Genomic DNA, 17801 nt, shown 5'->3' with positions numbered 1-17801 from the left:
TTCCTCACGTACGTACATGACACAGGACCCTCTGACATACAGACTGAGATCACCACTGTCAATCCATACATTAAATATTGGTAAAGCTTAGTTTCTTTCTCACTTTTTTAACGTAAAAAATAAATACTATTTCCTTCGTGTACTCCAATGGATCATCTTGTGCACGCCCTAGTCTGCACATCTCCCACTTTGCAGACAGCTGCCCTACAGGGTTTTGGCCCATGTCAACTGGCATTCTCACCAATACCACCACTGTATAGGGCAAGTGACACAGAGACAAAGGACTGTTCCAAATAGGCAGCCTGGCTGCAACCATGACATTTAGGTGGAGAAAAGAGTTGAGCTGTATGTATAAGAGCCAGGCTATGATGTTTAGCCTCATGGCCAAAGAAGAATTGTCCTTTTCTATTTTGTAATATGGATATAGCACCAGTGACTTTAACCAAGGCCAGAATCATACCTGTAAAGGGGGCAACTTGCATACAATACTACTTAAGGCCAGAACAATAGTATTGGTAGCTAATCCTTGCTTGGACTCATAGAAAAGAGAGTACCTTAAGTTCCATTAGCTCCTGTGTATTAGATGGAGTAGTAAGAGCTTTTTCTGATATTCTCTCAAACTCATCACATAATCTGAAAAATACAAAAAATAACCAGTTTGGCATCGGTTTTTTGTTTTAATCATACTTGGACAAACTACATACATTTATAATAGCAAAAATGACAACAACGTGTCCTTCAAGGATTAAAAAAAAATACAACAGTGGAAACAAAATTAAGTACATTCCAATATACATTTTCAGTTTGAGAGTTACCTCACATTTATGTCTTGGTGATCTTTGAACATCTTGGAAATAACTTTTTCACAAATATTATCTGCTCGCTTTACCAAAGCGCTTATTAATTCATCACAATGCAATTCAAACATTCCTAGATGGAGATACTGCAATACAAATATAACAATTGTCAGAACACTGAATAGCTTTTACCTATTTTATTCCACTGTCTTAAGCAGAATATCATGGATCTCACCTAGGAATTTAGTTAAATCATAAAATGCTTTTTAAACTTTCAAGTGAAGAAGGGAAAGAAAAAGCTATAGTTGCAAATAACTGTTCTTCTGTATCTGCACATTGTACTTCATATAAATCTTACTGTTATTACATTTTACATTGACAAATAATCTACTTCCTCAAAAAGGAAGGGCATCTACTCTCTGTAGTGGTGAATGTAGTCTGGTGAAATTACAGAGTTTGAGATACATCTAAAATGTGGCAATCTTGTTTTACTGTTGGAGATGCGTGATATTCCTTAGGATTAAAAAGGGACTCTGCCTCCCCGTGAGTCTCCAAATCCAATGCTTTCTTTGACTACTGGGCAATTGAGCTTGACTTCCACACACAGAACCCCACAAGACAGGCCTGTAAGTACTAGTTTCTCCAGAACTGACGTTTGCACTGAATGTTAGGGAGATAAACCACTGTGAATATTATTATAATTTACCTTCCTAGAAGTATATTTTATTTCCTTAGCAAGTTTCCGGTACTTTATAACTTCCCTTTTCATTTCTTCAAAGGTGTGTTCCTCTGTCAGGAACTGATCGATATCTTGTTCAGCTTGTTTGTTTATCAGGAAGCTGTACTTATCATACAGCTTGAGATGTTCTACAGGTGAAGCACTTTCTTTGATAATTTCTTCTCTGATCCTTTTCTTATGTTCATCCAAGATCTCATCTAGGATAACAGGCTTCAAGACACTTGATGAGGACTCATCTGTTGGCTTTGAAAAAAACATACAAAAAACGAAATACATTTTCAAATTACAGTTATGTCTGTAGTTCAGTTATGTCATAGAAAATAAATAGGATAGAAAAATCAACTAAATGCAACTTTAAAATCTAATTAAAGTCTGATTATGAAATTAAATTTGTAGATACAGCTATTTACATTCTACTCCCAAATTTTTATGAATCCTAGTTTATGGATGTTTGCTTCCAACAAGTAAGAAATCAGAGCTGCTTCATTCAGAAACTCAGAAGTCCACATGTTTATCTACCCAAAACAATTCTATGAACAATTTAAAATTTAATCTACATAGATTTTATTTTTCCTGAACCACAGGCACAACTTCAATTTTGCTATCAACAGATGAATCTGTAACATTAGAAATATGAAAAACATTTTCCTGCAATCCCCCAGAAGATCTAAAGCCTTGCTCTTGAGCATTTAGACATGCTTGAGATGATTCTTTTAATTTGTCTTTTGACAGGTTATTGATCAGTGTTTTTATAAAGCATAGCATACTATGCAGGTTTCTGCTTTGTCATGTGTTCAAGCATATTAACAAAGATGTTGAGGGTTAGTATCTTTATTTAAAATTCCAGTTGGTGCTAAACAGAAAGGGAAACAGTGTCCAAATGATATTTCCTTCAGGAAAAAAGAAATGTTCACCTCCCACAGCTCTTTGGGAAACAATGAAGAGGCATCACAGGGCATTATTTTTACTCTCTCCATACAAAAAGCTAAGACTGCGATACTGAAAGTAACATGCAATTCTAAACCAAGTACATACTTCCCCCCCGCCCCATTATTTCACAAAATGTTTTTTCGTTAACCTGGATCGTTTCCTGTTTGACCTAATGTCGTGGCTCCATCCTGGCTGAAACCAGGACACCTAACAATTTGATCTGCTTGAATGCATAAAACAACTAAAAAATAAACTGTTTTAAAAGTTTAGATTTTTTTTTAGAGGATAACCTACTCAAAAGATTCTATATTTTAAAAGACAGTACCCTTTCCAGTATCAAAATAGAAGGTATTTTCCAGAATACCGCAGAAATGTTTAAAGTTTAAATGAATCAATTTTGTCTGTAGTACATTTGTAGCAGCTGCTGCAGAAAATAACTCATAGAGGAAAGCAGTTGATTCTTGGCATTTTATTTGCTTAGAGAACAGTGATTGGGCCTTTTATTAATACAATTAAGATGATTTCAAAGTGTTCCAAATATCCTGAAAGAGTATTATAACATTACGATGTGAGTTCCGACAATAGGGCTAGTCACGAAAATACCTAAAAACTAAATGTAGCAACAAAATAATGATAAAACAAAACCCATGAGTATTGTAATTTCTTACCCACTTAGAAAATAATTTGGTCTCAACTCTTGGTATATCACTGACAGCTTGAATCATAACAGTATAAATATTCAGTAATATGTCCTCGTAGACATTAAAGTCAGGTTCAAATTTAATACTATCATTCTGAAGAGTTAGCCTCAGGATTAAACCTGGGTGTTTGTAGGCTTGGACTGATTTCTAATGCAAGAAAAAAAAAAAGTAAAACATTAGTTAACCTAACTCATGCTGGAAAAGTCAAATGATCATTAAGAATTACTTTAGCATAAGCATTTTAAATTGTCAGGACTTTGATTGCAAATAGCATGCCACAATCCTAACAAAAATACTCGTGCAAGTAGGAAGTATGTCTCTGATAAAATTCACATAAACTGATGTTCATTAAGATGAAATACAATGTTATTTTTAGTAGGCACAAGAGACATCATCTGTACAGCAGCCAACAACTTTCGAAGTTGCGCATAGACTGAGGCCGAGTAGCTTTCCAGTAGTAGCCCACACAAATGTAGCAATATATGAATTTATACATCTACAGTAGTACATGTATTCATCATCTGGAGCACTGACTATGAAACTACTAACTGTAAAAAGAAGTGTTACATCCAATTTTATTTGCTAAACAAGAATCTGATACACCAAATCTAAACAGATTATTATGAAGGTTATATTTGCAGTATGGATTCCCATGTATTCCAGTACAAAAATTTGTATATGCTTTTGTCCTTGGCATAATTTCATATCTTCAATTTGGATCAGACATCTCTCAGCTTTCCCACATCTGCCAACCTATTCTAACTACACAAAAATTGTTAGGAAACATGAGGAAGCATTTTATCACTACTAGGTAGCATAGGATCACCGTTAGAAAAGAGAAGATTAGAAAACCATACCTATTAGTAATAATAACAGAAAATAGTGCTGTTGACAACAAAGCTCACTTAACTGAGAAGTATATAAAGCAATTACAGGGGAGTAAGAATGAAAAATATATACTCTACTTCCACAACATGATTCCTTATGTTCTCTGCATGTTTTTTCATCAATATTATCTGGAGCCAGAGTTCTGGGGATATTTGGCAGCAAGGCTGTATTAACAGAAAGCTGAACAAAGATCCAGTTGCACTCCAAGACATCAAAAATCAACGAGAAATATTTACCTCTGCAATAGACATTATGTGAGTGCAAAAGAGAAACTCCTCCTTTTTTACTTTTTTTTTTACTCAAGAACTGTTCTGCCAAAGCATGTAGTAGACACCTACTAATATCAGAGAGAAAATAAGACTTCTTCACAGATGGATATTACAGAAAGAGAGCACTAGTGAAAAATGCAAATGGTCTTTATATTAATTAATTTCTACTGTATGTCTGACTGCAGTGTGTTCTTCATGATATCAGGTTTAAAATACATTGATAATTCCCTTCTTACGTGACAAAACCCCATTATTTTAACTCTACTTAATACATTTTTCTATTATTCTATTCTTTTTTTTTCCAAAAGAAGCAAAATAAACAGGAAACAAATTGTATGTACATGCATAAACAATGCTGCTAGTATGCAAATGAAAGACTACTTACTGCAGGTTGAACAATTAAATCTGTAAAGTCTTGAATTGAATGTAAAAGCAAATGTTGCAGTTGACGAGTCATTAAAGTGGCAGCACAACTGAAGAAAGACTCTAATTTAGTGATGCTGGCATTGCTGGGTACTTGTTTTTGTTTATTACCTTGGTAAAAGATTTTCTGCACTTCCGGAAACCACCTTAAAAGAATACAGTATTTTTAAGTTTTTCAAGTGATTAGCATAAATAAATCTGTGGGTTTAATTGCTATAAATATTTATATTACATGCAGTGAAAAGATGCTGCAGTATACTTGAGAAACTATAGTTTAACTTAAGTAGGTTGTATGGTATTATCTTTAAATTCTAAGGAATCATGTATCTGAAAATGTTATTATTATGGAACCATATTTAAAATGTAAGATATTATGATAGGCAAATTTGCTATCTCGTTTTGGTCTCCTATTTCTAAGGCCAGAAAGGCTTCACTGACAGCACACTTAAATCCCAGGGGCTGTGCAATTCATTATGCATCTTTGTAACCTCAATAGATGTTAAGATGTGAAAGCAATCCGAAGGGAATTCTGCCTAGTTGCCCTTAACCAAAATGAAATTGGGTCTGGCCTTGCTGGGAAATAGGAAGGAAGAAAGCACAGAAGTGTGCAGCCGTCAGTTAAGAGCAGAAAGGTTATCTTCAGGGTCAGGAAGAAATACATCCAAAACCAGTAAAGACAATACATAACTGAATCATAGCCAAGTATGGAAATAAAAACCTTCAAGGTTAATAGCATGAAAAAACAAGTATTTGAGACTATAGTGGTCTCAACTGTTGTTGTATTTAATTAAAACCTAAAATAGGAAAAATGCAGTAATACATAACTGCAGGAATCAAGCATCATTGGTCAAAGATCAGATACATACAAACAATACAGTTTGGCCAAACGTATCTCAAAAAGGGCTAGCAATTTGGATACTTCATTTGTTTGAAAACTTAACTGCAGCATACTGAGTTCATTATCAAGAAAACTGCCTTTCTTCTTTTACATTGATAGCCAAACACTTTACTTTTGAATATCTTCGTCATAATCTCTAAAGTCAAGGGATCTCATTAACAAACATTTTTCAGATTACTCAGCTCTCAGAAGCAGCTACAAAACTGAGAATATACAAACTGAAATTCTAAAATCATCAACAGATGTTCTACAGAGATACTGGTGCTGAAGTGATACTAGGTTAATCTTCCTATCAATGAGACATTTTCTTTGTGTGAAGTAGGGATGGGGCAAGTCTTACTATGTAATAAGTTATATCACAGTTTATAATCTGAAATGTCATAAATTACTGATAGTAACAATACTGTATTTTCTCATTTATCCAGCACAAGCGAGTCCACAAAATAAAAGTTTTTGTCACAACAAACTAACACACGTGTATTGTTAACGCCCCTCTAAGAAGTGAGCAAAATACATCACACCAAAACTCAAAATAAGAAAACTGCACAAATCATGATAACATGTTCAATATTTACACAGCAGTTTTCATTCATAGGCCTTAAAGAATTTCACAACACTGCATCTCTTTCCTCCGTAAGTATTATTAAAATGGGTCATTCATTCTCTCTCCAGAAAGTTCAGATTCCAAAACAGCTGAAGAAAAAAATTAAAGATTTCCATTTAAAATTAAAAAATATGGATACACTGGATCATACTTCTTAGATAGAATCACTTTGGATTTTCCAATTTCCTTCATGACTTTATTCTGGAAAAGTGAGAATTCCTCAGCTTCTTGTTTATTGTGAAATATTTCCGTATCAAAAAGGCGTAAATTTCTGAAACAGAACATCACATGAGTATTTTAGGAGCGTGTTCACTGTATCTTGGTTTTTGCGCTTTTGTTTCCGTTAAACTTTTTTCCTATTTCACATTTCAAACCTTAAGCATATTTTAAACACTTAAAAATAATGTTTTTCAGAAATCAGCTTCTATTCTTTCAGAACAACCAAATACAAGCAGCACAGTACTGTCCATATGCATGGCCTTAAATTGAAGTAGTAATTACTACATTTGAGCACATTAATAACTATTTTCAGAATCAGAGTTTGTGTATATGTTACTCATTGTATATAGCATCAAACATTAAAAATTTTGAATGTGTTAAATAGCATTCCTTTCTAGGACTGGATGGATTTTTACAAATATTATAAAACAATTTTAAAAATAAATAAATAATGATGTAAACCTAGCTTCAAAATCATTTTTAGGTTTTATATTTTTAAAAGACATTGGCTGAATTTTGTCTCCTACTTAGCAGATACAACAAAAATTTCAAAAAACAAAACAAAACAAAAAACACAACACAAAAACCCAAAAACACTCTCTGCAACTTGTCACAGCACCTGTCCTGGTCAGATCAGTTCATTCTCTTTTGTATCACCAGTCAAGAAATAAGCAGTTTGGTCTGCTCTGGGAAGCAGAAAATAATAGCCCATCTAATGCCTTTTTCCCTTTTTAATCTGGTAAGAGGAAAAAACATAACTGCCCTGCTAGGCAAGACAGGAACCCTTCTCTTCTTAGGAGACAGAGTGTTTTGAATATTCCTGACCTGAGAAAGACCAAAAAAAAAGTATCAAATTAAAATAGAGATTAAGGGACTATACTAAAAGCATGAAAGACTTTTTAAAAAATGGAAGTCATATATGACTTTTGAAACATATCAGAAGCAGGAAGCTTGCCAGAGTCTGTAAAATAATGAAGAGAGATGAATAAAAGAGGGCTTAGAGAAGATAAGATCATAGCAGCTCCATTCTGGAACCTTTCTGTACAAGGAACATGGTGTCTCAAATTGAAGTGCCAGTGGAACGGGCTGTAGAAAAAAATGAAAAAACAAAACCACAAATGTCCAGGTCCAGATGGCATTTCATCCAAGCTCTTAGGAAAATCAAGTACAAAACGGCTAAACTATTCAACTTTCACATGTAGCTTCTTGCTTAAAACTGCCTAGATACCAAAGGAAATGAAGATGGCAAAGCATTCCATGCGATTTCTGGGGAAGTACAGATAAGAAAGTTTGACCTCTATAGAGGAACAGTTGGCAGAAATTCTTCAAAACATAAAGTTAGAGGGAACACAGCCAAATACATTTGGGATAATGGTTTTTGAACAAAATCATCATATCCATGATCAGTATTCAGATGTATATATTGCAGCAGTCCCAAATTCAACAGGGCAACTTGCAAATCATAAGGTGTGACCATCTATTATTTCCCTATATATATATATTCTGAAATCACTGAGCAGCTGAAACCTAAGAGATATAGATAACACTTACATAAACGAGGTCTCCCATAAGTTCAGAACAGCAAGCATTGAAGGATTTATTGCATGTAAATTTTCTTTCAGGTAACTGCACGCTGACAAGAAAGACTTGTTCCAAGGTTTTGGCACTACTTCTAGTCTAAAAAACCAAACAACCGCAAAAACAACAAGAAACAGTAGGATGAATGTAGCTGTGCTAAGAACCAAAACATTTATACATTTACTTTAAGATAATTGTTTTGCATCCTAGAAAGCACAGAATACAGGAGATAAATGTAGCTTTCTGCTTGTTATTCGGATATCAAAAAAAGTCTTCAAATACTGACCACTGTATGAAAAAAGAAATAACATGAGAAAAATATCAGCCAAATCCTAAGAGATCTGTAACTTATTCATGGTCCCTTATATTTAGAATGTAATAAAATCATTATACATATATAATGTATTTTGTCAATTAATATGCATTTTTCTACAGTAAGTAGTATCTATGTTTATGCTCATCACATCAAATCTGTAAAAACTCATACATTTAGAGCCTTTTCATAGACTCAGTTCATCTGCTTTCAAATTTTCAAAAACATTAAGCTATTTTGGTGGGGGTTTTTATATACTCATAGCTTTTTTTTCTTTAAAAATTGTTGTTTTCTACAGGCAGTCTGATTTTACTATTAAAATATTGTGCATTGCAATCTTTAGGCTGCAAGGGAAAAGCAGAAACACTCCTGATGACTTTGTCATATATTTGTAATACTTTTGTTATTTTCATAATGAATTATTAAAAAAAAATCTGATTTAGAACAAAACTTTCATCCATTTCTCGGCAAATCTGTATTCTACAGGAGACAGAAAAAGTAGCTACTGGGAGTTAAGTTAAAAAACGTCATGTTTTTCCACATCTATCTTGCATATTTCTTTAGAAGAAAGTTTCTTATTTCAAATACTGTTAATGGAATAGAACTGTTTTACCAATGATTATTCTACTAGTAGAATTTTACACTTTGTTGGATTTGCATGTAAACACGTGACATAAGCTTATATACAAACTACCATGATGTCCTACACGGTTCCTAGATGATATGGAAGGTCTACAAAGAATCAGATGTAGGATGGCCTCTTACTCGGGGGTAATACAACAAATTTATCATATATTACTTTTCTTTTTAAGATGCAAATTACTTAAGTAACATCTGTCACAGCCACCCTCCTATTATATTCTAATGCCTAGCTACCTCAAACCACAGGCCAGAAATTATTTGTAACAAAACCTTTTCTGCTTTTAAAAATCACCCAGCAATGCTACCCCCAATACAGAACCTGGTTGATACCGATGAAAATGTTCTGTTTCTGCAGCATCTGTAAGATTTCATTCCTCTCAAGGCACATTTATTTTATCAGTTCTTGGCTACACCTATGAATGAGGTACCTCTTCACTTTCACATCTCAGTAAGAATTAAAGTATGTTCTAGGAAAGTAGATACTAGGTAGGCTGGATCCACACTGGACAGATGTATGGCCCCGGGAGTAGCACTATACTTGCTTTCAGTAGACTGCAGACTTTTTAAGCCAAGTGTGAATGGAACAGAGATAGTCCTTTACTCTGAACAAGGGCCACATCTGTCTACTCCAGTATGGAGGTTGCTACATACTGGAAAAACCAGCCAGAAAAGCTCAGCATCTATCCCTGTTTATACTACATATTCTTGAATTGTTCCGAGGAATAAATATAGACTGTTTTGCTACATTCTTAAATCTATATGCATTGAGTCAAACTGTCACAATCTGTAAATAAGACAGAGTTTCAGTGAAATCTGTGCAGACGATGACATTGCTCCATTGGTTACAATGCAGTTTATACATGAGCATTTGTCCTGCTGTATCAAATGCTGTGGGATTAATTGTGAATTCCTACCAGTTAAGCATGACTAAACAAAACTAATTCCAAACAATCTTTTAAGGTAGACACATATTTTCCAGGGTTTTTCCAAAGTTGCTATATAATCATTATTTGAATATACATAACTAATAACAAAGTTTTATTTATGGCTGACACTGACTACCACTATTAAGACTGTTCCTTATACATACTATTCTATTTCACTGTTCTCTAGTCAGTGTTTTTGAACAAATATATTTTCTTACTCCGCACGATGAGGCAGAAGAAAATCTTTCTCCTTGTCTTCATCTTTTTCCCTGGTGTCTCTTAGAACAAAGTCAACTGAAAAAAAGTATTTAAAAAAAAAAAAGCAAAATAAGCTTAGCAAAAGGACAGAATCATAGAATCATTTAGGTTATAAAAGACCCTTAAGATCATCAAGTCCAACCACTAACCTAGCGCTGCCAAGTCCACCACTAAACCATGTCCCTAAGCACCACGTCTACATATCTTTCAAATACCTCCAGGGATGGTGACTAAAACATTTCCCTGGGCAACCTCTTCCAGTGCTTGACAACCCTTTGGTGAAAAAATTTTTCCTGATACCCAGTCTAACCCCACCGATGCAGCTTGAAGCCGTTTCCTCTCATCCTATCGCTTGTTCCTTGGGAGAAGAGACTGACATCCACCTCACTACAACCTCCTTTCAGGTAGTTGTAGAGAGTGATAAGGTTTCCCTGCAGCCTCCTTTTCTCCAGACTAAGCAACCCCAGTTCCCTCAGCCACTTCTTATAGGACTTGTTCTCTAGACCCTTTACCAACTTCGTTGCTCACGCTCCAGCACCTCAATGTCTCAACCGAATTGTCCAAATGTATAACACATTGAGATGAACAGTTTTATCTAGATATACATGAAAAGGGACTTTGGAGAAAGCTAAAAATTTCATAATCCCCATTAAATAGGGATTTCTAAAATAAAATAATGTTTTTTAAAGGTGTTGAAAGATAAAAATAATGAATAATATTATCTTTGGTCATTACAAGGATAACAAAACTCCAGTATTCTTTTTATTAAAATGCGCCTCTAACATCCAGAACACTTTTATAGAACTCTTCCACAATGGTAGCTCTCAGCAGTGAGCAGCACTCAACAATGAATGATTCTGAATATTAGCAACTTAGGAAAAAATATGAGTAAATCCCTAAAAATCTACCTATAGCCTTTTTTACACTCAGAAGATAGTCATCTTTTATTTCATCAGTCAGTGAATGTATACTTTCATCAAATACTTTCAGATGCTGTGGAATTAAAGCTAAGATGTGGTCTAGCCATGATTCATCCATTGGGGCCACATTTGCTGTATCAATTCCATGACGAATGTAATAGTAGTATTTCTGTAGGATAAAAGAATAAGATGCATTGATTAAGTCCAGCACTAGATAGTTATTGCTGCTACAGGTTTAGCTAGACATACAGGCTAATTTAGTAAAAATAAATGTAATTAATACTAAGTACTGATTTATGTTGTAAATTACATATACATCACTAAATCTGATGTAAATACCTTCATCAGCCTGCCAAACACTAGTGGGTAGAATAACAATAAAAAGCTGTTGAGATAGAAAAACAGGGTATAGTGATATAAGCCTCATTCCATTTGTCTTATAAGAGCTAAATAACAAAAATTTCATTGCAGAATGAACATAACTCATAGAAATCTGCCTTTGGTTTTGGTTTTACAATTCTACAATTCTGGTGAGATGCCTCTCCTTCGCACTGTCCCAGTACCATCTTCTTCCTTAAATAACTTTTCAATACATATTTATATATCTCATCATTACAGTGCTACCATTATTATCCATTAGCTCTGGGACTGGACAATATATTCAAAAAGAAAGCCATGCATTCTGCAGAGTTTTGTGTGGCTATGCAATGTACAACTAATGCATTGCTCAGAATATGAATGTATAACCAGAAATAAGTACATCTGCTTGTATGCCAGCATTTAAACAGGCATATGAAATCTGATTAACAAAACCTCAGAGCATTAAAGGAAACACAGATGAAGAAACATATCAGCCCAAATTCAAAGAAATGCAGAATGGAATATCAACTGGAAGATTACCAATGTCAGGAAGTAATACATGAACCTATTTCAATCAATTTATCCCCAAATGAACGTAACATATTTTAAATATACATAAATCATAAATTTATTTACACAATTGTGTCATACAAGGTATCTTAAACCAGAATAAGAACATCCTAACCCTGAGCTTATGGTAACCCCCAAAAAATTGTCTTGAGGATTCTATCGCTCAGACAAAGCAGTGCACCCTCCCTTGCAGGTTATTCTCACCTTCAGCAAGTGTAGAAAAGATTAATTTATTACTTCCTGACATTGTTTATCCTGCAGTTACTATTCCAATTCTGCAATTCTTTGAACCATTCATACATTCCTAATGCTGCATTCTAAACAGTAACACTAAAAATAATATATTATGTGAAGCTAATAGTCGAAGAATATGTCACTGTCAGTCACCTCTCATTCTGTCAATCACCTTGTCAATATTTACAATAAATTACTGGCACTGTATTTCATTTAATACTCTAGAAAACAGTCTTTAGCTACCAAAATATCTTTCTCTATTGGTGTAGAAGAATCTGCTCTTGGAGGCTGGGTTCCTTCAAGGGATGGAATCTGTCCTTCAGTAAGATCTTGCTGCCTGAGACAAAAAAACAAACAAAATAAAGAATATGTATCACATTCTTCAGATGCATTTTACTGGCATAAGTACTATATAGCCATCCTACACATCAGCTGTGATCAAACAAAACAAAAAAGGGAACTGGCAAAACTTTACAATGAGCACAAGACATTCTGAAGCATGTGACCAAGTTTGTATTTTACCTGCTAAGGTTCAGCTTTTAAAATTGATGATATAGTTTATGCTTATACACATACTTTCAGTTTGCAATTTTAAAAATTTTAAAATAATTTAAATTTAAAATTTGGTTCATCTATCAAAAAGGAAAAACACATTATTCAAAGATAAGGAAACTCACAATATAATGTCAACAAGAGCACTTCTGAAACTTTCATGGGTTTTTTTCAGATGACTGCTGCTCTGCAATGTAGGAGGATATGGTCCAGCACCTGCTTCACTACCTCTAGAATCCTGAATCTTGTGTCTCTTGCACCTCGCCTTCAAATATTCTCCTTGCAGAAAATAAATTTTAAAATTAATTTAAAAAATAAAGTTCAAATGTATCACACATGTTTCTGAGAGGTTTTCTTTAGTAGTACTAAAAATGTTAACCTTACCAGGTGAATACTCATTTTTTACAGTAAACTCATCTGACTTGTCATCTTTTTGTTCTTTGCTCAGATGGAATGAAGGACAAGTCTGTTGCCACAGTGGTTTAGACCTTGCCTGGAATAAATATTTTATATTTCAGTTTTACATTTGTTGTGGGTGTTACTAACACACACTTCAAGACTTCTTAGCTATAGTAAATCAAAGAAACTGTAACCTAATATTTTTTTGCAGGAATAAGGCAGCATAAAAATCATACATTAAACTGCTACTTATGTTTCCCTCAAATTCTAAATATCCAGATCATTACATATAAAGCATGTTAAATGTCTATGTAATATTTGTAAATTCTCCAGTTTTTATACATTACTTAAGTATTTTCAAACTCTACTCTACTTTCAATGTTTTCCAAATATTAAAATATAGACAATGCTCCACATACAGATATAATATACATACATAGTACAAAGAAAGAGAATATACACCTCAGCATATATTTGAATGAGAACCATGGTCTTTACATAACCATGCTGTCACACATATTTGAAAATGAAAGCATACCAAAAAAGCCAACAAAACTACCTGAGACAACTGTGGTAGTAAGTTCACTGTTCTCTTTGCAAACTTCCCTTTGCCACTTGGACTGGGCTTGGAAAAAAAAAAAAGGGAAATCACAACTAGACATTTAAATTACCATTAATATTAGACTTTGAGCAATACTTAAACTTGTCGTCTAGCTATAATTCTGGTTTTATCTCTTATATAATAATTTTTACACATACAGTTTCATATCACTTCCCCTATTCTTCCTAGGGTGTTTCTATGTAGAATTCAACTTTCTCAAATGCTTTTGAAAAATCACAGCTCTGAAAAATTAAATTTCAGCTGGGAAGCATTTTTGTTACCTTTTGCCAGGATAAACATTAAAGCATTACAAGACATCACAAAATAATACAAAGAAACAATTTTTTTATTCCCATTCTTCAGTCAACATTTTTTAAAACACAAAAGGTGCCTTTTTTCCTAATCCATAAACTTTCATTTAAGAGTGTCCAGTATACTCTGCTTTTGCACAAAGCTGATCCCTTGGCATCAAAGCTGTCTGTCCAAGAGCATCCTCTGACCGTGCCCAGGACTGGCTAGCACATTTTAGCAAGGTACGGCACCTTCCTATAAACAAACAAGACAATCTAGTTGTAAAATTATTAATACTGGCTCTAACACAACTGCTTTTGGCTATTCTATTTCTCCTCTGTTTCACACCACCACCAATCCCCCTGGCACTGCCCACACTGCCTCTTCACGTGCAGCTGCACTTGCAGTAATACTGCATGTCAATGCTTACAGCCATCCTCTTTCTGCTTTGTGTCTTACACAACGGTTGTAACAAAGGAAAGACACAAAGCACAGGAAGTTTGTGTAGACATACCTGAGCTACCCTTAAAGAAGTTAGGTTGGCTATCATTTGCAATACAGTTGCTGTGGTGTAGAACTCGCACAAGTTTTAGTCACTTTTAACTCTTTACATGAATTTTGCAGTCAAGGATAAACTCTGGCAATTTCCAAATGAGCCGAAAACCAAATCAAGCTCCAAAGAAAACCACCTTCAAAATACAGGAATTTGACAGTGATAAAATAGGTATAGACATACATTATCAGTTGTTAGCAACATCTGCGTAAACTAATCTGTAGTCCAACTTGTGAAAGGGGAGCAAACTCATTCCAGCTTTAGGGAGTTCCTCCCTGGAATGTGATAGGGAAAAACTCCTTGACTACCACTAGCCGCAAGAGGAAGTCATACAACCAAATGTTTTAAGTATCTTATTTCAAAATCAAGAGCACTACTCTTTTAATGAACAAAAGATCCATCCTCCCCCTTTCTCTCCCCAAATGAGATTAAACACATTTGGCTTCCCCTTAAATAGAGATCAAAATGCCTGGTGAATTAAAGTACTCTAAACACCAAACAAGCCAATGGTGATATTTTTAATCTAGCTTTACAGCAATTGTAGGGAAGGTGAACGAAGACTTTGCCACAATAACCACATATCTCTTTCAATCCCTCATTTAACATGCTCGCCAGTCTTCCAATCTTCCAGTTAGGTGTGGCCCATGCGCAAGATTTTTCACACCTTAAAATTCTAATGCCCATAGCAGTCTCATAGTCTACAGTGACACAGATGATGAACTTATTTCAGCATAAATGAGGGAAAAACCAGTATTGAAACCAATACAGATGGATTTACATGACAAGCCTGCTTATTGGCTGGTAGTTGGAGCAGTTGTAACTCTACTGGGAAAATACGAAGCCATTTATTTCTCTGTAGTCTAACATATTCAACTGCAAAAAGACTCTTGCCACAGACTGCATAACAGCTACCAGTCTTTTCTAATACTAGCATGAATACATCTCCTAATAGTGTATCCACACTATACCACAAAACTACTGCTTACCATGCCCGTAAGCCTACAGAACAGAGTGTAGCCTATGGACAGTTTGGACTGGTTTGGACACAGCCCTGTGCAAACACGCTATGACAGAATCATAGAAAAAATTAGGCTGAAAAGGGCCTCTGATTATCCATTCTCCTTCTCAAGACACTACTAACTACAAAAAGTTAGGTCAGATTGCACAGGGCCTTGTCTAGTTGAGATCTGAAGTTCTCTAAAGCCACTGCCCCTCTGGGCATCCTTCTCCACTATTTAATCATCTCACTGTGAGGAATGCCATGCTTATGGCCCATCAGAATTTCCCTCCCTGCAACTTGAGAGCATTGCCTCTCCTCCTGCTGCTGCACAGCACCAAGAGGAATCTGGCACCATTTTCTCACTAGTTCAGGCACTGGAAGACAGTAACTACATTCTTCTGCCACCTTCTCTTCTCCAAGCTGAACACACACAGTTCCCTTAGGCTCTCTTCATATACCAAGCTCCAGCCCCCCAACCATCTCAGTGGTGATCTGATGGACTCTGGCTTCTCAACAGCTTTACAGCTGCTGGACTGGAACTGGCTCAGGCAAAATCACCTTAGGTAGTTCTGAACTTTGAGTACACACTCTTTGTTCTCCAGGTCTTGCGTAATGAGACTGAAATATAAAGCTCATTGTTTCTCTAGTCCATATTCTAACGCAGATGCTGAATGCTATCTACTACCCTCTGGAAGGAATGGATGGGATTAAAAAAAAAAAAAAAAAAAGAATCTTTTCTATAGGAGAAAATGGTTTTCAATTCCTGGAAGAGTATTATTTATTTCTCTCAGTGGCAAGGTCCACAGTCTTAATTATTAGATTCCTAGTTAGGAACAAATAACAGAAACCTGGGTATTTTTACAAGTAATAGGTCTACAAAAATGACTAAGACTATACCCTATCTTCATATACAACATTACGCAGTTTTGTCTAGATTTTCTTTTGCTGAAAAACACAGAATTCAACACTACAACTTATAACTCTGACCTGCTGGTGCTGATAAACTAAGTGATGAAATTAGTTTCACTGAAGACAGTGCCAATATTTTAAAATATTACACTGCAAACTTACTACTGGCAATAAGGTCTACTAAAGAGTCCCACACAGCGAGGACTATGTCAGATAGTTATGAGCAGCCAACTCACCCCCTCTAATATGCACCTCAAGAAGAAACACATCTGAAGAAAAACTGGTGAACTTTTAATTCACTGAAGGGAGTTACTAAATGATTTCACTTAAATATCTTATGTAATTCATTAGAAGAAAACAAATCTGAATGAGGATATCAAAACCAAAAGAGACTAAAAGAACATGATTGACTTACTAACAGTAAACAGAGAGCAACATGATTTAAGAGGGCATACAATTCCTTATAATTACATTAACTAACTACAACCTAATCAGGCCACGAGAGAAGTAATACAAATTAGTATCGGTTAATGCCCAGGTATTTAAAACCATATTCATAGCTAAAAGCTTCTATTGGCCTTTGTCTTCAGCATTTAAGCTTCCTGCATTTCTGAAAATAAACTGAATTAATTAAAATCACTTCATGCTGCATGTTAAAAAAAAATTATGACCACAAACAAACAAGGAGAGGACTTAGGGCATAACACTATGTACCAAGCTAAAGACTGAAATTCATTTTTGTGGTTTATAATGGGATACCTTTAGGAGAGAGTTACTCTCTCTGAAAACACTGCATGAACAGCAGCCCAAACCAAAAACGTCCATTTAAAATCATAAAAGGAAACCTGGGCAGCTACAAGGAGGACTGCGTTGCTTCTAAAAACCTGATTTAAGGAGTTCACAGCACAGACAGCACAGTTTAATTTTTCTGGAGGGTACCAGTCACAACCAGCCTACAAATAATGGGACAGTGTACTGAAGCCTTTCTCTACAAACACGGCTGCTCCACCAGGTCTCTGCTTGGAGTACAAGCATTTAGTTGAGTGTCAGGGATAAAACCTCGTAATTTCAGAAGCTTAATTCAAGCTTGTTATTTAAGGTTTGAGAGAAAAACAACACTTTTTAGCTCAGAACAAGTCCCCTCCGGTAGCCAGGTACACCCCAGCGTTCTGCTCTCTGCCCCGTTAAGAGCGAGCGCGGCCCAGGCACTTCCCCTCATCCAGCCCG

The 17801-nt window shown here is 35.2% G+C and overlaps 1 protein-coding gene across 1 annotated transcript in view; it reads right to left on the bottom strand.

Moving 5' to 3' along the window:
- DNAH7 (dynein, axonemal, heavy chain 7) overlaps window positions 1–13845 on the bottom strand; it is a gene marked incomplete at its 5' end in the record, with an annotated part of 112562 nt that extends 98717 nt beyond the window's left edge. Inside the window, 13 exon segments of the mRNA XM_010297578.1 lie at window positions 555–633; window positions 816–943; window positions 1504–1779; window positions 3135–3314; window positions 4710–4893; window positions 6401–6520; window positions 8020–8145; window positions 10146–10221; window positions 11094–11274; window positions 12513–12606; window positions 12947–13100; window positions 13206–13314; window positions 13780–13845. Coding sequence (XP_010295880.1) covers window positions 555–633; window positions 816–943; window positions 1504–1779; window positions 3135–3314; window positions 4710–4893; window positions 6401–6520; window positions 8020–8145; window positions 10146–10221; window positions 11094–11274; window positions 12513–12606; window positions 12947–13100; window positions 13206–13314; window positions 13780–13845 — 1773 coding nt within the window.
- Between the last annotated feature and the right edge of the window lie 3956 nt (window positions 13846–17801).

This window comes from Phaethon lepturus, unplaced genomic scaffold (genome assembly GCF_000687285.1).
Source record: "Phaethon lepturus isolate BGI_N335 unplaced genomic scaffold, ASM68728v1 scaffold2102, whole genome shotgun sequence".
Taxonomy (NCBI): Eukaryota; Metazoa; Chordata; class Aves; order Phaethontiformes; family Phaethontidae; genus Phaethon; species Phaethon lepturus.
The sequence above is the reverse complement of the archived record's forward strand: the minus strand, read 5'-3'. Positions and strand labels throughout refer to the sequence as shown.